Source organism: Dryas octopetala, chromosome 6, assembly GCF_963921425.1.
Source record: "Dryas octopetala chromosome 6, drDryOcto1.1, whole genome shotgun sequence".
NCBI lineage: Eukaryota > Viridiplantae > Streptophyta > Magnoliopsida > Rosales > Rosaceae > Dryas > Dryas octopetala.
The window spans coordinates 19,639,749-19,663,792 of record NC_141371.1 but is presented as its reverse complement, the minus strand read 5'-3'; the positions used below and the strand labels follow the sequence as shown (position 1 = coordinate 19,663,792).

At 34.2% G+C, this 24,044-nt stretch overlaps 1 protein-coding gene across 15 annotated transcripts; it reads left to right on the top strand.

Moving 5' to 3' along the window:
* Positions 1 to 1,329: 1,329 nt before the first annotated feature.
* LOC147283088 (putative disease resistance RPP13-like protein 1) lies at positions 1,330 to 20,646 on the top strand. Of its 15 annotated transcripts, none has more exons than XR_015123050.1 (9): positions 1,330 to 1,569; positions 3,197 to 3,293; positions 5,741 to 5,829; positions 16,455 to 16,605; positions 17,287 to 17,366; positions 17,573 to 18,405; positions 19,404 to 19,458; positions 20,010 to 20,071; positions 20,335 to 20,646. XR_015123050.1 is itself a non-coding variant. In XM_086249071.1 (5 exons), exons 4-5 carry the CDS (start codon positions 8,586 to 8,588, stop codon positions 12,852 to 12,854), a joined length of 4,140 nt encoding a protein of 1,379 aa, XP_086105197.1. In that variant the 5' UTR covers positions 1,330 to 1,569; positions 3,197 to 3,293; positions 5,741 to 5,829; positions 8,535 to 8,585; the 3' UTR covers positions 12,855 to 12,997. The 15 variants fall into 15 exon arrangements, 6 of the variants coding, with proteins under 6 accessions (XP_086105197.1, XP_086105195.1, XP_086105193.1 ...); XR_015123049.1 differs by adding an exon at positions 18,509 to 18,609 and having other exon boundaries at positions 20,010 to 20,646; XR_015123051.1 differs by adding an exon at positions 18,509 to 18,609 and having other exon boundaries at positions 19,404 to 20,071.
* Positions 20,647 to 24,044: the final 3,398 nt, after the last annotated feature.

The window sequence follows — 24,044 nt, the reverse complement described above, 5'->3', positions numbered from 1 at the left end:
GGAACTTTATCCAATTAGTGAGGGTGGATGAGATAATAAGTTAGAATTAGAAAATATCCAGAATTCAATTTTCTCCAATATATATAATTAAAAAAATAACGAATTATACAACTATAATTGATCAAGTTCTCTTTTATCTCTTCCCAGTTAAATAGCCTGTTGAAATATTGTTTGGACACAATTAATACAACTCTTACCTCATAGTCAAGTCAACACATCACAATTCACAACTCTTTGTGTTGTGTGGCTAGACTTGTTTCATTATTTTTTCATTGTAAGTGCTGTTTGTCGTTTTAATGTGAAGAATCTCTTGGATTTGGTCAAAGACTAAAATAAATAAATGAGATGGGGTCACAGTTTACTCTGTAGCCTACTGTGGGCATTTGTCACACACAGTTCATTAATACTAAAAAATTACTCTCAATCAAAAGAGCTACAAATCTCCAAAATTACTCATTTTACATATTTAACCTATCTAAAAATAACGAAAATTTAAATAAACCAGGAGATTTTTATTTGCAAATAATAAAAATAAATATATTAGTATAAAAAACTTCTTATATGTTCTGTTATACATTTTATTAATAAAATCAGCCAGAATCAATGTTAAAATTAAATGATCCATGTTAGCTGAAAAGGAAAATGTGATAGAATAAAAAAATATTTAAATGGCACCACCCACGAAGAATAAAGTGGAATAAAAGATAAGACTTGTTAATATGCTTCTTATTCTTTTCAACGAATTCAATACACCAACATTAAAAATGCATCATACCACTCAAATATTAGGAGAGAATAGGAATATCAGGCCTCCTACATTTTCGGAAAGTATATGAATTTTTTTGGAAATTGCTTTTCCGAAACTGCAACAGTTTTATATCCACATTTTTCAAAAGAACTCACATTTCTATAGTTTTTCTCATTTTCTAACTTAAATAACTTGCTAGCATAGTGCATTCCAACTTTTGAAAATGGTCCTATTTTTCTATACAGACAGCTTGTTAGTATTATTGGGTTCTCTTCATCTGTCAAATCTGTGGAGGATAGGATCAACTTTGTTTTCTTGTCGTTTCTTTGTGTTGTGTGGCTCAGTCTTGTTTCATTATTTTTCTTTGTGTTGGTGAGGGCCTCCGCAACTAAGGTCATCATCTTTTTGTCTTGGCCACAGACACTTTATCCTTTTATATTGACTTCGAAATATAGAGGGTTTAATTTACAAGTAGAGTAAGTAGCGTTCACAATTTGATATTTTGTCATTTTATTAGTTGATTTGTTCTTTTTACCTATTAATTTACTCATCATTATTGCAAGCAAGTTGACACCCACTTTAAAGCTCAATATTTGTACCCATTAGTCATTACTTCCACAACACCACACACCTGCGTTCTAATAATTGCATCCATCCAATTACTTCCACATACACCACACCTTCTCGATCTCTTCACATTCTGATTTGCCTCTTTGAGTTTAACATCCATTTGCTGCCGCTCTATTTGATTTGCCTTTCACTTTGGTTGGTGATCAAGAAACATATACCCATCTGCTGCTGAGACCCAACAATTTAAGCTGGTACTTCTGATTTCTTTCCTGTCCTCTGTTTTTTTTTTAATTATATTTATTTGTCTGCTTATTCTTGCATATAAAGAAAGTATCGATTGAATATATTCTGCGCACATCCAGTTCCTCAATCTGTTTTGATATATGTATTAATATATTCTCATTTATATATAGAGTTATAGACTGTACGTAAGTTATTGTCATGATTCTGAGCATAATAACAAATAAAAAACCAAATTGAAATATATGAAAACACTCTAAAAGACTTGGAAAGTATACATCTTAACAAATTTTGAGTTTCAAAATAAAATATAGGCTCAAGTACATTTACCGGATTATTTATATATATATTTAATAAAAAATGTATAAGGTGCTTTTTGCACATGCCGGGTTCAAATCCATAACCATTTAAGGAGAGTGAAAATGTGAATTCCCACTACACCACTTAGTCTCTTATGATATTTATGTACATGCAATATATTTATAGACATACTGATGCTTGAAATATAATAATTTATAAAATTATAATTGGTATACCCTAAACCATAAAGTTTGAAACCTTATACCTTAAAAATTAACCCTATACTCTAATAATTTTAGTATATAAAGTATAAATTATAGTTTTGGACTTTTAGTAGTATTTTTACATTATAGAAACTATAAATTATATAAAATATAAAATAGTAATATTTTTAGACTTTTTGCAATAATAATAAATTAAGAGGGGTGTACCAAACTTAGATTTTAATGGATTCCAATGAAATCTAGGTGTCCCAAACTCAGATTTTTATGGATTCCAATGAAATCCAAGTGTCTTCAAAAAGTCATGGATTTCATTAAGTAAAGGATTTTAATGGATTTGAATGCATTTTTTACACATAACAAATTCCAAGAGAATTCCACCTAATTTCCTTGGATTTTGCTAGATTTTATGGATTTTAAAACTCATTAAAATTCTTTAAAATTTGAGTTGGGGACACCCTACTAAATAGAAATCTAAAATAATATCTTAAAAAAAAAAGAATAATATATAAAATATATTTAATTTTATAAATTATTATATTTCAAGTATCAGTATGCCTATAAATATATTGCATGTACCTGAATATCACAAGTGATTAAGTGGCGTAGTGGGAATTCACACCTTGACTCTCCTCAGGAGGTCATGGGTTTGAACCCTAGCCTGTGCAAATAACATCTTACATTTTTTTTATTCAATATATATAACTTTTATATAATATAAAATATAAAAATATATATAAATAGTTCGGTCCGATTTTCTTCGTCAACCTGTTGTCTACCATTATATATGTTTTTTGTTAGTTAATGGAGAAATTTGAAATGTTTTATAGTTCGTGGACCAACTTGAAATAGACCCTATAGTTAATGGAGAAATTTGGTATATTTTATAGTTCGTGGACCAATTTGAAATGGATCCTATAGTTGGTAGATGTAAATGTACTTGAGCTTAAAATATATCTTAACAAATTTTGAAATATATAGTAAATTTACTATTGTTTGACTATCTTAAAAAACAAACAAACAAACAAAATCTCTCTCGAAATAAAATGATATATGATTCTATATTTGGTAGCCAAAAAATTATGTTACACCTAACAAGTCCTTTTTCCCTGGCAAGAATGATAGTTAGGTGCTTCTTGCTAAACCCAATCAGAGCCCTTCAATTTGGATTTATTGATAAACCCAATCACATCGTTCGTCATCTGAACTTCCATGTAAGTGCTTCTTATAACTAGACATTCATTTCATTTTACTTAATTAAATGTCCCTTAATTACCAAACCAAAAACAAAAATTATGTTTACTATCAATGAGACGATAACATTTGCATTAAGTTGATTTTGTATTATTTATGCATTTTGAGATAATTTGGTTGTTGGTTTTGACAAAAACCTTTTAACATGATTTGTAATTGCACATATATTCCATTGGTATGCATATGCAAATGACATTAATCAACTTAATACCAAGAAAATACAGCAACACAATATAGCACTCAATCAAAATTATCATTTCAATTGCAAGGGACAATCAGAATTTCCGTAAAATGACGTGCCTTTCCATATATTACACATTAAACTCTTATGACATGTTAACACTTACAAAAGAGCCAACATTACAAGGTGACCACGATATCAAACCTAGTACACCCACAGCCATTCACAATTTTACATACACCCGGCCACAATGTCAAATATAAACTTTATTTATATTAAAGCTAACCCTGTGGGGTTTTCAGTTTACACAAGACACTCGTACTAAATAAAAAATAGACCTAAAAAATAGACGGTCCCGATCATTGAATTTCCAGCTCTGTGGCGAGCGGGTAGTTAGGTGAGCGGATAATTTCATGCTCACCTAACCACCTAGCAACGAATTTCAATGATCAAAACCGTTCATATTTTAGGGCATCATTCAAAGATCACCCTTACAAAAAATTAGTCAAATCAGAAACTGTTTAGCCAATCTATTACTGTTATCATCATTTTAACCTTATCAGATGAACTCTATTTGTCCGCAAAATGTGGAGGACCAAACAATTATCGATTTGGCTAATCGATTTTTTATAGGGACGACCCTTAAAGATGGACCTAAAAAATAGACGGTCCAGATCATTGATTTCCTCACTCTGTGTTGGGCGGGTTGTTAGGTGAGCGGGGAATTAACAAATTTCAATGATCTAAACCGTGCATAATTTAGAGCATCATTCAAAGATCACCCTTGCAAAACATCTGCCAAATCAGAAACTATCTAGCCAGTGTATTACTGTCAATATCATTTCAACCTTATCTGACGAACTGTATTTGTCTATAAAGTTTGGAAGACCAAACAATTATTGATTTGACTGATTTTTTATAGGGACGATCCTTAAAGATGAGACAAATTTCAATGATCGGAACCGTCCATATTTTAGGACATCATTCAAAGATCACCCTTGTAAAAAATAACCCAATTGAAAACTGTTTAACTAGTATATTACAGTCATCATCATTTCAACCTTATCTTACGAACTCTATTTGTCCGCAAAGTTTAGAGGACCAAACAATTATCGATTTGGCTGATTTTTTATAGGATGACCCTTAAGGATGGGACGAATTTCAATGATCGAAATCGTCCATATTTTAGGACATCATTCAAAGATCACCCTTGCAAAAAATCAACCAAATAGAAAACTGTTTAGCCAGTATATTACAGTCATCAACATTTCAACCTTATCTTACGAACTCTATTTGTCCGCAAAGTTTAGTGGACCAAACAATTATCGATTTGGCTGATTTTTTTTAGGGACGACCCTTAAGGATGGACTTAAAAAATGGACGGTTCCGATCATTGAATTCCCCGCTCACTTAACCACCTAGCAATGAATTTCAATGATCGGAACTGTCCATATTTTAGGACATCATTTAAAGATCACCCTTGCAAAAAATCAACCAATTTGAAAACTGTTTAACCAATATATTACTGTCATCATCATTTCAACCTTATCTGATGAATTGTATTTATCCGCAAAGTCTAGAGGACCAAACAATTATTGATTTGGTTGATTTATAGGGACGACCCTTAAGGATGGAACTAAAAAATGGACGGTCCTGATCATTGAATTCTCCGCTCACCACAAGGAATTCTCCACTCACCTAACCACCCATCAACAAATTTCAATGATCGGAACTATCTATAATTTAGGACATCATTCAAAGATCACCCTTGTAAAAAATCAGCCAAATCGGAAACTGGTTAGCCAGTGTATTACTGTCATCATCATTTCAACCTTATCTGACGAACTGTATTTGTCCGCAAAGTTTGGAGGACCAAACAATTATTGATTTGACTGATTTTTTTATAGGGACGACCCTGAAGTTTGGACGAACTATATTTGTCTGCAACGTTATTGTCATGATTCCGAGCATAATAACAAATAAAAAACCAAATTGAAATATATGAAAACACTCTAAAATGACTTGCAAAGTATATATCTTAACAAAGTTTAAGTTTGAAAATAAAATATATCTTAGCAAATTTTGAAATATATAGTAAATTTCTAGCCTCTGATTGTCTTAAAAAACAAACAAACAAAATCTCTCTCGATATAAAATGATATATGATTCTATATTTGGTAGCCAAAAAATTATGTTGCACCTAACAGGTCCTTTTTCCTATGATAGGTAGGTGTTTCTTGCTAAACCCAATCAGAGCCCTTCAATTTGGATTTATTGATAAACCCAATCACATTGTTCGTCATCTGAACTTCAATGTAAGTGCTTCTTAAACTGGACATCCATTTCATTTTACTTAATTAAATGTCCCTTAATTACCAAACCAAAAACAAAAATTATGTTTACTATCAATGAGACGATAACATTTGCATTAAGTTGATTTTGTATTGTTGATGCAGTTTGGGATATAAATTTGGTTGTTGGTTTGGATGAAAACCTTTTAACATGCATGGTGTGTAATTTTGCATATATTCCATTTGTATGCATATGCAAATGGCATAAATCAACTTAATACCAAGAAAATACAGCAGCACAATATAGCACTCAATCAAAATTACCATTTCAATTGCAAGGGACAATCAAAATTTCCGTAAAATGGCATGCCTTTCCATTACACATAGGGCCGTTTAGTTCACGTACTGTTTTGGAACTTGGGTATAAGTATGGAATTCATTCCAATGTTTGGTATGTGCATCGGTGGGAATCTTTTACCATCCACATGGGTTTCAGATACCAATGTAGGGGGCATCTGATACCCTTTAGCCCCCTTGGGTATGCAATCCCCCTTTCATGGGAAAGCATTTATTACATTTTTTTATGACCAAGCTACCATCATTAAAGCTATTTCTTGGTTATCATTCCTAACATTTTCAAACACTGTAATCGGAATTATTCATTTCATCCCCCGGAATGAGGAAAGGTATAGCATTTCCAAACAATTCATCCTGCAAACCAAACGGGCCCATTATGTTATGACATGCTAACACTTACGAGCCAACATTACAAGGTGACCATGATATCAAACCTATTACACCCACAGCCATTCACAATTTCACATACACGCACAATGTCAAATATAAACTTTATTTATATTAAAGCTAACCATGTGGGGTTGTAAGTTTACACAAGACACTCGTACTAAACATCATATCGAAATATGATATTTAAGATATATTTACAATAAGACCAACCCAAAATATATCTAGTAGATGTTGGGAGTGTTTACTGAACTACTACATAGACTTGACAAAAGTAAACGACAACAAGGGAGTCAACAAAACATTACAAAGGAAAACCTGCCAAATGCCAAACAAGAACTAGTGCCACGCCTCCTTGCTTAGTCTAGATCGTCAACTGGAAGATAATCTGCACTCAAAAGAAAGAGTAAAGTAGTAACCCAAATATTTACTACATATAAGGTCAATGGAAAACAATTAAAGGTGATCATACAAAAATAAACATGAATAACCAATCCAATTATCCAGTTGACCGCAATGCATGGTCATACAACTTTAATAAAATAATAACAGTGAAAATAGATCAAAAGCTTTAATATCACAACGGGATTCGAAGTTCAAGAAAACATCACTTGATGACCGATCTCACAAAAATGGCTAACCTACCTCTACAAATCAATAAGGGTGCAACAACATCCATTTATGATTTGTATCGCCTAAACTAACCGCCCGTAAGTACAAAATGCCTTCGGAGGTTTAGGGGATCGATGTTGGAAATTATGGGCTACGGGATTAAAGAAAAATAAATGTAACAATTAAACACAGGGTAAATGCAAAATTTTCTTTTCTCAAATCAAAACCAAATAACCAAGACCTAATAAATAAATCTGAGAAATAAAAGAATACCTTCTTTTGTTCCTCGATAGAGCTATGTTTATTCATGGTGGCTTTCGTTCTCTAGAGGAGGACTTGATTATCATATACATGTATTTTAAAAATTGTTATTCACAGCAAGTTGTAGGCTATAAATAAAAAGAGCAATGCTAGAGTGCCCTAATCTTTTGCCATATTTTTGTGCCCGAATGACATGGAATTTTATGTCATTTTAAATATTTAGTTTAATTAAATACATGTCTTCATTGATTTGCCACATCATTTTTTACAAAGACCATTTTAACCTTTTATATAACTCTTATGACATTTAAATTCTAATAAATAAAAAGTCGGATCCACCATATCTCTTTCTTCGTAACATATATGTCTGTGATCACCTAACTGCCCAGCCCCACCATTAACATTTCTCTACCCTTCATCCCACCATCACCGTTCCACTGGGGTCGGACTAGACTGGGTTATACGATTAAATTTGTGTCTCCATATAGTACAATTTTCGTTCAATAAAATTGAATGAAGTATAATCCAGTCATGCCCTATAGGGATAAGTCCAACATAACAAATGGGACCTAAAATGACTTGGAAAGTATATGACGTTAACAAAATTTGAAAAGCAAAATTGAATGAGAAAAAGAAAAAAAGAACTGCAACCATTAAAGTGAATGTAAAATGGTCTTATCGTTGCCACTTTTGAATTTCTTTTTTTTTTTTTTTTTTTGGCCAGGGCCACTTTTGAATTTCTAAATGCTTTTAGTTAGACATTCATGTGTTCAACTTGGTATGTCCTGTTTTCATGACATTAATGGTACTTGTGTTTTGCTTTTATATTGTATAACTTGCATGAAGTAAGTTTTAAAAGTAAAAGTTTGGGAAAACAAATTGAAAAATAAAAGGAATGGAAAGAAGTTTCACGTGTAAATAAAAGCACATTAAATAAGTTTGATTTAAATATGTACATGGAAAGAATTTCTAAATGCTTTCAGTTAGAAAAAAAAAAAATTATATTAATTTACTTATGAATAAGATGAGACCTGCACATGCTTTTCCCCTATTACTTAACTGCTAGTTTCATTTTGTGCGGTTCTGACTACTCTTGATCGATTCTTCTCAAGCTTTCACTTTCTTCTTCTATACGATCTTGATTGCTTTCTGCAAAAGAAACTATGGAAGAGGCTATTGTTGGAGCAGTCCTTCAGGTGCTGCTCGACAAGTTGGCGCATTGCGAGGTCCTTGGCTACTTTGGGCGCCTAATGGGTGTCAACCAAACGCTGGAGAAATGGCGTGCTAACTTGTCTTCAATTCAAGTGGTGCTAAAAGACGCAGAGGAGAGGCAACTGGAGGAGGAGGCAGTGAAACAGTGGCTAGATGAACTCAGACACTTGGCTTATGATGTGCAAAACATTTTGGACAAATTTGCTACTGAAATGTTGAAGCGCAAGATACAGGGAACTAAGGTATTGGGCTCGTTTTCAAAAGCTATATTCAGCTTTGATATGAACTCAGAAATAAACAAGATTACTGATCGATTACAAGATATATCTAAACGTAAAAAGGAGTTTGGTTTGAAGGAAATTCGGATGTCTACTAAGGAATGGAAAATTTCACCCAGTACCTGTCAGCCAGATGGACCTGTGATTGGAAGGGATGAAGAGAAAAGCCAAATTGTTGAATTTCTGTCAAAAGAAGAGGCTTCTGCCATCGTTGCCATTGTTGGTATGCCTGGAGTTGGAAAGACAACACTTGCAGGAGACGTATTCAATGATAGTGCAACGGGAAAGTTTTATCCAAAAGGATGGGTATGTGTCTCTGATGACTTCAACCTTGTAGCAGTGACAACAAAAATTCTTGAATCAGTCACTAGTAGTCCAGCGAAGGAATTCAAAGAATTCAATAACATTCAGGAGAATTTGAGGAAGGAATTAAAAGGTAAAAAATATTTAATCGTTTTAGATGATGTTTGGGAAACATGTGACTATGATTCATGGACAAAATTGCAGTCCTCCTTTCTTGTTGGAGCACCGGGAAGCAAGATAATTCTGACAACAAGACATGAAGATGTTGCAAAGATGGTGGGAGCTACCGGAGTTCATAACTTGGAGTGTATATCAAATGATCATTGTTGGGAAGTCTTTGAGAGGCATGCGCTTTTGCACATTAACAATGACAGACCACAAAATTTTGAGTCACTTAAGGAGAAAATTATTGCAAAATGCAAAGGATTGCCTTTGGCCGCAAAGACTCTTGGTGGTCTTCTGCGTTGTAAAAAAATAGACCAATGGGAAGGAATATTGAACAACAAAGTGTGGAGGCAGTCAGACAAGAGAGGAATTCTACCAGTATTAAAATTGAGTTATCATTATCTCCCTTCATATTTGAAACAGTGTTTTGTCTACTGCTCGATATTTCCAAATGATTATGAATTTGAAGAGAAGCAATTGATCTTTTTATGGATGGCTGAGGGTTTGATTCAACAGCGACCAGAAGACAATAAACAAATGGAAGAGTTAGGTGGTGATTATTTTCAAGAGCTAAGATCTAGATCATTATTTCAAAAATCAAGCAAATGCAGTTCAAAATATGTAATGCATGACCTTGTTGGTGAGTTGGCACAATGGGCTGCAGGAGAAATATGTTTTAGATTGGAAGACAAGGGGAATGATGACTCGCAACTTAGATGTTTTCCAAAGGCTCGCCATTCGTCTTACACTGCTGCCATGTATGATGGGGTCAAAATATTTCAGGCTTTTTCTGAAGTTAAACGGCTCCGAACCTTTCTGCCACATTCACAGTCCCGTTGGAATTATCTGGCTCATAACATTACTTTTGATTTATTGCCAAAGTTGCAGTACTTATGGGTGCTTTCTTTGAATGGCTATCAAATAACTGAGCTGCCAAATTCAATTGGTAAGTTGAAGTATCTACGATATCTTGATCTTTCTCACACAAAAATAACAAGCTTGCCTAAATCAATCTGTGAACTTTACAACTTACAGACATTGATATTAGAAGCTTGTTCTAAATTGAAGGCACTACCGACAAACATGAGGAATCTAATTAATCTGCGTCATCTCAACAATTCAGATGCCCGTTCATTGGAAGCAATGCCTGCGCAACTAGGTCAATTGACCAATTTGCAATCGTTGCCTAATTATGTGGTGGGTAAAGCAAGTAAATCAGGGCTAAGAGAGATAGGGCCTTTATTGAATCTCCAGGGGATATTGTGCCTCTCAAGATTGGAGAATGTGAGTAATGGCGATGAAGCTATGAAGGCCAACTTAATTTGCAAGGAGAGACTTGATGTCCTGCTACTAAAATGGTCTGATTCCAGTGGGACAAATGAAATGGCATCAATTGTACTTGACAATTTAAAACCTCATAGAAACCTCAAAGAGCTCACCATTAGTGGTTATTGTGGTCTGACATTTTCAACATGGATTGGAAATACTTTCTTCTCTAATATGGTACTTGTAGAGTTAAAGAATTGTAATAGTTGTCGTTTGTTACCACCACTTGGACAATTGCCTTCTCTCAAACAACTCCACATAGAAGGAATGGCTGCAGTGGAAAGTGTTGGTCCTGAATTTTATGGAGAGGGAAGCTCGCCTTTTGCACAATTAGAGACTCTTGAGTTTGAGGATATGCAACATTGGAAGGATTGGTTTCCTTGCTCGCAAGATGAGGGAATTGCTGTTTTTCCTTGTCTAAAAATGCTTTCCTTAGAAAAATGTCCCAAATTGGAGGGTGGGCTACCCGAGAACCCTGTTTCCTTAATAGCAAAGCTTAAGATTGTTTACTGTGAGGAGTTGGTGGTTTCACTTGCCAACTATGGACAACTTCGTGAGTTAGACATCGACAGTTGCAAAGGGGTGGTCCAAACAGGAGCAGTTGGCTTTGAGGTACTAGAGTCCATTCGTCTTTCAAGAATCTCAGAGTTGGGAGTTTCACTTGCCAACTATAGACAACTTCGTGAGTTAGACATCCACAGTTGCAAAGGGGTGGTCCAAACAGGAGCAGTTGACTTTGAGTTACTAGAGTCCATCCGTCTTTCAAATATTTCAGAGCTGAGACTTGAAAATGATGACTTCCTGCAAGGATTGACAAAGGTTAAAGATTTGAAGATTACTGGTTCTGAGGACTTGACATCTTTGTGGAAGAATGAGGATAGATTATTGCAGCACCTTACTTCTCTTCATCGTTTGCATATTGAAGGCAACTCTTCCCTTGTTGAAAAGCTGGGAAGAGAAGCAGAGAAGTTGGTGCAATTTGGAATGGCTTCCAATCTTGAATATCTGAATTTGAAGGATTGTGAAAGTCTATTGAAGGTACCAGAAGGGTTGCTTCAGCTGATGTCTCTTCAAGAGCTTGAAATATGTGGATGCTCAAGTCTAGTTTCTTTTCTAGATGTTGGTCTGCCACCTTCTCTTAGAGTCATAAAGATTGAGAGCTGCAAGTCTCTGATGTATTTTGCAAGACGCCAGATTCCTCCAAGTCTAAGAAGAATAGAGTTAACTGATTGTGATAATTTGAAATCATTAGTAGAAGGGGAATCAGAGGTAGATGGTTCTTGGTCTTCTTCTTCTCATTTTCTTGAGCACTTGGAGATAACGCGTTGTCCATCTCTGACATCCTTATCATTCAGAGGCCAATTACCCAGGGCTCTTAAGCACCTTCAGATATGGTTTTGTAAGCAGCTGGAGTTAATAACCGATAGGTTCTCCCACGAAAACACTTGTATTGAATATATTTCAATACGGCGACGTGAAAATCTTAAATCCTTACCGGAGGGCCTATGCCACCTCACCGGTCTTCAAAGGTTAATTATTGTTGACTGTGGAAGTCTTGTTTCCTTCCCGAGAGAGGGGTTGCCAAGAAGAGCCTCCAATCTGAAACAGATCCAGATCACCGATTGTGACAAATTGGAGGAGTTACCCGACATTCACAATCTCAACTCTCTTCAGGCATTGGAGATTGATTACCGTGAAGGAGGTTTCACTTCCTTTCCCCCCAACCTAACATCACTGAACATTCGGATGGTCAAAAGTTGTGAGCAGCTGTTGGAGTGGGGGTTGCACAGACTCACCTCTCTTAGATCTTTGTCCATCAAAGGTGAAGATCCAGATGTGGTGTCGTTTCCACCCGAGAATAAGGAGATGCTGCTCCCCAAATCTCTCATTCAACTGTACATCGAAGGATTCCCAAATCTTCAGTGTCTATCCATCAAGGGATTTCAATTCCTCACCTCTTTTCAATCTCTTTGGGTCAACAATTGTCCAAAGCTAGCATCCATTCCAGAGGAGGGCCTGCCTCTTTCACTTACGGAACTTGAAATCTGGAATTGTCCGCTGCTACAAAAGAAATGTGAAGCTGGTAAAGGACGATACTGGCCCAAAATAGCCCACATCCCTTACATACATATTACAGATTGGTATTGAAAACCCGCACCTTGTGGTCTTATTTCATATTGTTATTAAATGGTAAGAGAACCATTAAAGTGAATGTAAATTGTAAAATGGTCTTATGTTGCCACTTTTGAATTTGTTTTTTTTTGTTTTGAGCCAGGGCCACTTTTGAATTTCTAAATGCTTTTAGTAAGACATTCATGTTTTCAACTTGGTATGTCATGTTTTCATGACATTAATGGTACAATCTTTGTGTTTTGTTTTTATATTGTGTAACTTGCATGACGCAAATTTTAAAAGAAAAGTTTGGGAAAACAAATTAAAAAATAAAAGAATGGAAAGAAGTTTCACGTGTAAATAAAAGCACATTAAATAAGTTTGATTTAAATTTGTACATGGGAAGAATTTCTAAATGCTTTTAGTTAGAAAAAAAAAAAATTATATTAATTAACTACTAATTTCATTTTGTGCAGTTCTAACTACTCTTTAAATTTGTAATTAATTTAATACCTCGTCTCCCCCTAAATTTGTAATTAATTCTTTTCCTTTTGTATGTCATATTTCATAAATTGAACAGATAAATTTCGGTCATCCATAGAAATTATATGTAGGAGGTGCATTTAAGCAGAGCATTTTGGCCTTGCCAAATTATTGACCAGAAAGTTGAGAATATTTTTTTTTTTTTTTTTTTTTTTTTAAGTTGAGATGCTTTTGGTAGATGCTAGATTATTCAATTTACAAACTCGCGTCTCTTCAGAAAGCACTCTATCAGATTAGGTCTAGATTAAAAAATTCTTATATGATGATATATAAAGTAACTTATATAATGGGTGTAAAAACAAACATCGGAGAAGCAGCAAAGTGTGCTTATATGATATCCTATTGGACATATGGAAAACAATGGGTATAAGTTCGCTCATAGTTATAGGGCAGGGCGTGAGGACAAGTTGAATCAAAATATTACATGGGGAGGCAAGTTTTACAGTACATTGACAAGCAGATACCTAAAAGAAAAAACTTTAATGAAAACAGAGCTCACCCAACACACTCATCAACTGAAATATCAACTGAAATATGCACGAAACCACACCATTATAATCATGGAGGGAAGTTGAATATGAGATGGTTTTAAAATTTCAAAATATGCATAATATCTATAACTCAAACAGAAGAACATATATATTAGCATGTGCCTGCATTCCCTTACCAGACAGTATAAGCAAAAAAACTTGAGCTATTTAGGACAAATTAGTGTTAAGGGCGAACTAGCACTGAAACTTCTAAATACATATATATATATTATTATTATTATTATTATTTTTTTCTAAACCACTCTATGAAACTAAGAATCTTTAACTGACTTGTTTTCATTAACGAATGTTCCGACAGATTTGAACCAACACATAAGATTACAATGATCTTTTACATATAGCCATGCTCGAAGAAATGGAAAGAGACTATCACCCACACCCCACTCTTCTATGTAGCTGTGAAATGCATCCCTCATGGCCTCATCCTTTCATCAAGATCTCTATCAATTGAAAAACAATTCAACCCAAATATGCATTAGTTTTTCATGCATCATGCATAAATCAGAATATAAGATTTTATTTCTTCAGGGCCATTAAAACAGTTACAAAAAATTAAAAAGAAAACATTCAGGTAACTCAAGCACATTATGGAGTATCAATGAATGGATAAATTATTTCGAGCAATAGCATATGCATACAGTAATTAATGACTCAACACTAAATGTCAAAACTAATGTTTTGGGGTAATTTCTTGTTCTTATTCTTCTCCTCATAGGAGGTTTATATAGGAGAAACTTAAAGCTCTTATACAAAGTCAACTAATCTGTCTTAATTACAAATCTCACTTAATTGCAAATGCATGATTTTAAGCATCTAATTCTGCAGCACATTAGGCAATTAACCTCAATTAATGACAAACGTTGACTCTACGCCATTAATGGTAGACACTTATTTCAACACCCCCCCTCAAGCTGGACATAGATATCGCAAATGTCTAGCTTGAAGAGTATCTTTTCATCTAGACCCAGCAACATTGATCATGTCTTGATCAATCAGTCACGATCTACTCTCTTGCTTCTCCTTGCCTTGGAAAAGACTTCTCCTTCTTCTTGCTTCTCCTTGTTTCAGACAAGACTTTTTCTTCTTACTTTTTTATCATGACAACCTGTCTCACACATAGACTGTCAAAATAATAGAAATTTTGTGGAAAATTCCGAAACCCAAGTATGGAAATTTTATGGAAAAATTCTTAAACCCAAAGCTTGAAATTTTATGGAAAAAATCCGAAACCCAAAGCTTGAAATTTTATGTTATGAAACCCAATAACAAGTATGGGAAACCCAAATCATGGAATTTTATGGAAAACTCCAAACCCAATAACTCTTTTCATCTCTCTTTTTTCTTTCCTTTTATTTTTTATTTTTTTTGTTTTTTTTTTCTTCTCCTTCTTCTTTCCCGACATAACATAATCACCATCATTTTTTTTTTCTCTTCTACCAAGACCAATCTTCATTCCAATAACAGGTTGTATTGGCAAATGAAGTTGAGCCCTGGGCTTGAACTGGTGATGGACTAGAACCAGAGGAATTGGCAGGAACTAAATCTGACATTTTTTTTTCTTTATTTTTTGAACCCAGAAACCCCAAAACAACCAAGCCTCAATTCCTTAAGAAATTTCAGAAGGAAATTGGGGTTGGCTCTGATACCATGTCAAAACTAATGTTTTGGGGTAATTTCTTGTTCTTATTCTTTTCCTCATAGGAGGTTTATATAGGAGAAACTTAAAGCTCTTACACAAAGTCAACTAATCTGTCTTAATTACAAATCTAACTTAATTGCAAATGCATGATTTTAAGCATCCAATTCTGTAGTACATTAGGCAATTAACCTCAATTAATGACAAACATTGACTCTACGCCATTAATGGCAGACACTCATTTCAACACTAAAAGTATACAAAATTAAATAAAAATCAGAAGGCCTAACATATTCATGAAATATAAAGTTAGATGATCAATTTTAAGATCAAAGAAGCTGTTAGACCATATAATGCTGAAGGAAAAACCAAACTTTACCTTGTATAACTTTTCCACAAGAACTACAATCTCAACTATAGTCATTGTTGACCTAGAGATGCTTTCAAGATCAGAAATCGCAAGGTATTGATAAGAAAAATTCAACTATTTGGGTCAGTGAAGAACAGTGAGATCAATGATTTAACCCATCCTCTTTCCTTTTCCTTTTCCTTTTCCTTTTCCTTTTCTCTATTTTTGTCTATACCAAGTTTTAAATCAATACAAAGGTTTTTAACAAATAGATATACTAGTATTCTACACAGTACCTTGTTTTAATTCAAGGGTTTCTTCTTTCATACTGTCTTCAAAATTTCCCCTTTGACATGGTGAGATTTCTTACTGTTAAATGCTTCTACTTTTGTGTCATGTTATGATTAATATTTCCTATTTCAATGGGATTCACAAACTTTTAAAAATCATTAAAAAATAAATTGAAATGCTACTTTTAAATTGCCAGTTATGGTGCTTACTTTCTGCTATTGTACACTTTGAACCTCAAAACTTATCTGCTCTGTATTTTTCCTCAGGCATCTCCATCTACAATTTAGCTTAGAGGTGGCCGTGATAAATTACTGCTTTTATTCAACTCCTTTGAAGCATACATATCTTGGAGGAGACTTGGTGATGCACTTCCATGAAATTTATTGACATCAATATCCTGTATTCGAGTCTTTAGTGGTGAGTTTCAATAAATTTTTAATGCTTCTCCATTTCAATATACATGGAGTAATTATTAACATCTTTCAGTGAAATATTTCTTGAGATGTGCCAATATTAATTGCAGTACTAATAGTAACATGCTGAGTAGTCAAAAAAAAAAAAGAGTAATATACTGAGAGCAAAGTGGAAAGGCTTGTAAATCCACATTTTGGGAAGTTTTGGCATTATGATTAAAATTTAAAAGACTGAATTTTTCTGCTTTAGCTTTAAATTTGGAGAAAATCAAAAGAGTACAATAGTTGTAGTGAAAGACTGAATTATGATTACAAGACTTGTAATAAAACATCTACCATTATCCTTGAGTTTTGCTTTTGTTGTTCAAAGTCGAAGGGTTGTAGTGAAAGGTCCTCTTATGCTCAAAACTGTTTTGAGCACATCCTTTTCCATCCGCCTCAAGGAGATCGATCAGTCTTCTAGCCTTCTAATTTCCTTACAATCCATCTAGACTCACTAATATATTGAAATTCTTGAATATTGTAATGAACTTAGATCTTTTTAATTTCATCATATCGTTTATTTTTTTTTAACACCTTAATTTTGTTTGCTTTTTAATTAATAATTGTAATGCGGCCAATAAAAATGAAAGGCAAAAAAAAAAAAAAGGGATTCCTAGTAATTCATTTGGTTTTTATTTTTCAGAAAGTCCTTTGCATCAATAATAGACTTGAAGAGAAGAATCATCATCCCAACATTTACGCCTGTTCTTCATCTAGCTCTGTGTAAGTGCAATTAAGTTCCTCATCTTTATTTCTACTCATGTTTTGAATCTCTTCTTTACTGCAAAATACACTGAGGTTATGTTGTGTCAGATCATCATTCTAATCTATTTGTTATATATCCTAATTGTTAGCCACTGCAACTATTCTTTTCCTTCTCTGTTAGCCGCTCTGCTTGCAACGCTCACTTTTTCCTCTTCTATTGACAGCCACAGTCAGATCTCTTTCCATCTTCCCTTGTCGGTCTCGCTGTCTCTCCTCCGTGAGCCTCGTCAACGCTCACCGAGTCTACATCCTTTCCACTTCTTTCCTCCCTTTCGTACATCATGTCCACTACTGCTGCCACTTCCTCCTCCATTGTCTCAACTACTTCCACCCCATATATGATGGATATTCCTTACACATTGTACCAATTCCAGTCTACCTCCATTGTGCAGCATTATTGCTTTGGTCTTAAAATAATTCAGATGCTATATACCAGAAATTCTGTAATGACTGCAGGCATACAATGCCTTCAAAGCCTTGATCGTTGGATGAGATATATTTGATCTAACAGATGAGAAAAAAAACAAGGGCTGAATCGGTAGCCCATAATGAGAGAGAAAAAGGTAACCTCTGAACAAAAAAAGAGAAATCCTTCCGAGTCAGGGCAAACAAAAAACGCAGATCTCATCTGCTTCTTTACCCTCTCTCTCCCGCACCCTTTCTCCGATCAAAACCCAGCCGTCCGGCGGCAACGTTGGCAAAATCGGCCCCAAATATTCGTCTAGCAGTTACCATGTCGAAATCGACTAACCGATTGAACTTCGTGACGGCCATCCGCCTTCTCCGGCGGAGTTGCGACACCGACCACCCAGGACATCGTCCTCTCGACACACTGATCGTCTGGGTGTCCTCCTTTAGTCCTAAAATTCAATCATGAAGGAGAATCAAAGGAGAATAGATCCAACCCCTTCGCCGGCGATCTGAGTTTTCTAGCGGCTTCGTGGTCTCTCTCGGGGATCAGGTATCAGCTCATGGTCGCTACCGAATCATTACAGAGGTATAATTGCGTCCTCATAGAGAGATTGTGAATCTTGTCAATTACCTTGCAATGGCTTTCTCAAATTTGTGTATTTAAATTCTCTTACTTGTATGGATTTCAGAGGAATTGGTTTTTCTTGCTATGCCAGAAAATGTAATTGGTTTTTTCCCCGATTTGGGTTTTCACATATAGCAGCACAGAGTCCAGGAGGACGATCTGTTGGTATTTTTTATTTCTATCCTTAAACTAGATACATGTTGGTATGTATGGGTACAGTTTTGTATGCTGCCTTGATGCAGGAATATATGATATGTGCAACTATGTGTACATGCATTACCTGTACTGTTATGTTCTCTGAATCTAATGTTATAAGTGAGATAAAAATTGTCTGAAGTTTTAGTTTTGTGTTTGTTTGTTCTGGAGTTCAAGGCTAATCCCGCATCTTATTTTTCCTATTATTTGCGTAGATAGCATATTTCCTATGGCCATGTCCTTGCTCTTCTCTAATCTGCTGATGTTGATGCTTTTTTCTATTGTTATTGAAAGACCAATTTTATATTTTAGTTCAAGGTTTTAATAGAAGAAAATGGTAGATTGGATCAGTGCCTGTAATCAGCCAATTCTTAGTAGGGCATTACAATTTCTGGCTTACTTTATTGGCTCCATTTCTGATTGGTTATTTCTTAAATAATAAATTTGCATTAAAGATTTCTTTCCCATCTAAGCATTGTAGTATTTTACAATGCTTAGATACGTGCTTTTGGGTCCTGTACTCGGGTATTGTAGATCACTGCAAGTAGTGAAAACTACATGCTATAGGACCTTACATATAATTGCTTAAATGGTTTTTGTACCTTTGTGCTTGATACAAAAACATGCCCCTGGACCTCTTCTTTTATTCTGTGATAGCATGACATGTTATCGACCTGTTTGAATTGCATACGTGGTTCAATTTTAATTCATATTTTGAAGCATTATGTATAGCATCATCTATTAACTCATCAAACTATGTTCAGATATTCAATGGGGGATTGTTTCAAACTGCAACTGAGCATAAGGAACAGATTCATGGTAATTCATTTATTTTAATCTCTGAGAGTTCAACAATTGACCTCCACACCTCTAGGTTTCATGAAATGCAGAACTCCTGTCTTAATGCTCCCTTTATGTTTGTCAGCTCATGTTTCTTTACAAGATTTGACATTTTTTTTTTGAAGTAAATGATTATATGTGATACTGAATTTATTCTTATGAGATTGTTACAAGAATACTGCAAAAACATTCTATGATGAATTGTGATGGAGATATGGTATCAGCTGCACTGGTCAAATTCATGACTAAAAATTGGAGTAGAGAGGTAGAGAAGAGAAAACAAAGGCCCTTCATCTGAGTTTTTGCTAAGAAATGGGAAGGTCATTAGTAATTCAGACTTTTTGCATGGACTTGCCAGCCGCTTTTGACTTTAACAACTAGAGACTAAATCTATTCCATGATTAAAAAATTTGGGCATGGGTGTTCAGACAACATATGAGCATGAAATTCTTCCAGGGCACAATATATTCAAGTCTCCCACTTTAGCAAGTATATGCATGCTTACCACTTTTCTTTTCTCTGTTTTTCAGAATTATTGACCAGCATGACAAACTGAGGAAAAGAAGCACATAAGCTTATACCACCGAGATAAGTACTACTCTTTTATCCTTCTGTCTGGTATAACCTAAGTATCATATAGCAGATAACATTGAGAAGTTAAATCACACATTAATATTCTGATTTCTTTAGTAAATGTCACACAGTACTTTCTTACTTGTTTTGTTGCCATTTTCAGCAGTTATAATTGAATGATCATGTATCTTGTGCTATCTTATGTATTTCTTTGCTTTCTTATGAAGTTTTTGAATTGGGATCTAAAAGGCTCTATTATTGAAAATAAACTAATGAATGCAGATTGGGTTGGTAGTTCCGTTCGCTCACTGTATATCTTTATGTTAAAATTGTGTCAAGAAGCAACCTTGCCTCCAGACCTATTGCAGAGGCAGAGTATCTTGCCATTGTGTGGTCTGCAACGTCTCAGCAATCAACACATGAAGATTGACTAGTATTTCATACCAAGTATGTTCAGCTAGTTGCTGAAATTTTCCAAACTACTTCCAATGGTCCCATTATGTTCTCCAAGGATCAAAATTGGTCTCTGAAACTCTCCGTGCTTTTGGAACATGTATTTGAACAAATATTGATTAGTTAAATGAATGGATGGAATTTTTTATGAATGGATGGATTTTTGTTGAATGGATGGATTTTTATGAGAGAATGGAATATAAATAACATTTATAACATCCAAATCCCATTAAAAATGGACATGTATAATCTTGTTTATTTATATCAGTTTCAGGAGGTTTTATACATCGAAAAAACTTGATTACAATTTCCAATCTTGTTTTGGATATCAGTTGGGCTGAAAAAACAAATGGCATTTGCTTTGTTCTTTTGACAATTCATCCATTGCGTTTGATCTGTTTAAATGATTTTAAACGATTCGACAGGCTATGTAACAATATGACTGCTTAGGATCCCAATTATACCAGCATTATTCAATGATTTAAAAAACAGGAAAAGATTTTGGTTAATACATAAAGGGGCAACAAAATACAAGCATGTGTATTGGCAAATATGTATTGGCACTTTTTGGTACTTGATATTCAGCAAATTTTACCCAACTCAAGAATACCAAAACATTTTGATACAATATTGATGCATTGTCAATCCTTTTGAGCCTGATGTGCAATTGCTACATCAAAGTAATCGTTTGGCACCCCTGTTTGACAATCATAGTTGGACACGCAATCAGATCTATAGCATGTGTCCAACTCGATCAACTTAAACTTACCGTCTAAATGTATAAATATGGGTGGTTTGGGTTTTGGTCAAATCAGAAACTTAAATTTAAACCCTATATCCTATATCCTAAACCCTATATACTTATTATTAGGGTATAGGGTCATTTTATTGGGTTTAGGGTATACACTTTACCCTATATATATTATACTTATTAATTATTATAGTTCTAGGGTATAGTACTGTATAGTGTATATGGTATATGCCTTATACCCTATCTCTAAACCATAAACTCTACTAAATATCCTATACACTATAATAAGTTAAAACTTGAAACCCAAGCATACAAGTCTAATTTCTAAACCCTAAACCCTATCCAAACTTCAATTTGCCCAAACCCCAAACCAATAGAAAAAGACAATATAAGTATAACACAAATAGCAATGAGTTAGCAATCATTAATTGGTCTAGGATATAGGGTATAGGGTATGTGGTATAAGGTATATATCTATATTGTCATTTAGAAAAAGACAATATAAGTATAAGACAAATAGCAATGGATTAGCAATCATTAATTGGTCTAGAATATAGGGTATATGGTATAGGATATAGGGTATAGTGTATAGGATTTAGGGTTTAGGGTTTAGGGTTTAGGGTATAGGATTTAGGGTCTAGGGTATATGGTTTAGGGTTTAGGGTTTAGGGTATATATCTAATTATCTATTAAATTATATGTTTTATATAAATTATTAAACACATATTAATTAAAAATTTAAAACATATGTAAATATGTAATGAACATATTTAATACCCTAAAAAATTACCTATATACTAAAAGTGAACAATCAGTTTACTGTAGCTTAGGAACAGTGTTTTGTTCACTGAAAAAACTTTTTTGCCACTCTATTTTTTTTTTATTTCAGTTGCATTTCCTTGTAATTAGTGGGATTAGTTGGGCCCGTTTTGGTCATTCATGATCTCTTTGTTTTTTGCCATTGCCTTTTTCATTTTTTTTACGCCCGTGCCATTGCTCTTCTTTTGTTCTGTTTCCCTCTCAGTCTTTTTTTTTTTTTTTATCTACGTGCCATTCTGTGAATACCTGGGTTAGGTCTGCCCTCTTTGGTCATTCACCCTTCGCTTTTTGGCTTGCCACTGTGAGTTAAGTAAACCCATATTTAGAATCACTCTCTCATTCTCTCTCCTCACCCCCCGACTTTCTGGTTTTCTTTTTTTCTTTGGTGAGGGGTGCTGTGGAAAAGTGGTTCCACTTTTTTGCCTTCTTATATAGATTATGATTTTAGTAGGTATCGATTCATGATTAAAACACTCTGATTAATCAAACACTTTGATTAAAATATTCTAATCATTTGAATTAGTAGATGATACTTCTGTATTGCTCAGTAAGTTAGAGGTTCTTCCTTTGTTCTCAAAATTTGCATTTAAATACTTTTTTACAAATCAGTTAATTTGTACTACTGTGCAAAATTGCTTTTGACTGCTGATCTTTATGCTTAATCTATTAATTAGTATAAGTTACCAATTATCATAACATTTTAACTGCAAATGCAAATCAAAAACATTAAAAAAAAAAAGAAAAAAAGGTACAATTAAGATTGGTTTGGCAGCTTGGAACCTCAATTACATCCAGCTTTGGTATGCGCCAAATTTCATACACTTGCTCCACATTTTATACACTAGCTGCACATTTGCACATTTTATAGGCTTGATACAGATTATTATGCATTGGTTGAAATTTTGCCTTTTTTTTAGACTTTCTTTCCTTGCATTGGTATCAAATTCTGAAATGAAGTTCATTCTTATCTTACAGCTGCTTTAAATTGGTTAGAAATCTCATGTCCCCTTAAATGAAGTTCATTCTTATTTTTCCAATTTGCAGCCAAGCACAAAAAAAGCCCCTCACAAAAAGGCAGCCAGCAAGAACAACAGCCCCCTGTCCCACAAAGCAATGAAGAGAAGAATACCCCAGCACAAGAGATTTAAAGTCCTCAAACATACTTCTTGGGGATGACATGAGGGCCAAGGTTGCTGACTTTGGTTTGGTTAATACATAAAGGGGTATTATTGCAGCTGGCATCAAAATACAAGCATGTGTGTATTGGCAAACTCTGTATTGGCACTTTTTGGTACTTGATGTGTAAATGTAGATATGTTGTCAAAATATGTATTGACACTTTGGTAAATATTATTAGTGATACACACGGATGTTTTCTTCAGTGATATGCCCTTATTAGCATATTGTGATACATGAACATTTGGAGTCAATATTATTACAATGTCAATCCATTCCAGCCCGATGTGCAGTTGCTATATCAAATTGGCAGTTTGACACCCCTGTTTGACAATCACATTTGGACATGCAATCAATTTATATTTTAAAACTTTTAGAATACATATGTTGTGGTTTACAAAACATAAGATGTTTAATCTAGCTATAAGGATTTTTGAGTACCCATATTGACCTCTAATATATTGTCTGAGTTAATTTTGATCAATATACTTGATATATTATATAGTGGGATGACCGGAAGTGCTTTGTCCATTTATTGGAGGCTTCCAATAAAAATTACCAATTTTCACCCTACAAAGTTGAAGTGGAAATCAAAATTACCATCCCCCGCCCAAAAACTTAAAATTGAAACCAAAATTGCTTTCCCTCCCAAAAAATGTGTTTTTATGAACCTAAAATTCATTCCCAGCTCAAAATATTGAAATTGAAACCAAAATTCCTTCCCCGCCCAAAATTATTAAAATTAACCCACCCAAGTTGAAAAAAAAAAAAAAAAACACACTGTTATTATGTC

Excerpts from the sequence above, each read along its gene's own strand:
- LOC147283088 (XM_086249070.1), top strand. The coding sequence starts at position 8,586 with ATGGAAGAGGCTATTGTTGGAGCAGTCCTTCAGGTGCTGCTCGACAAG.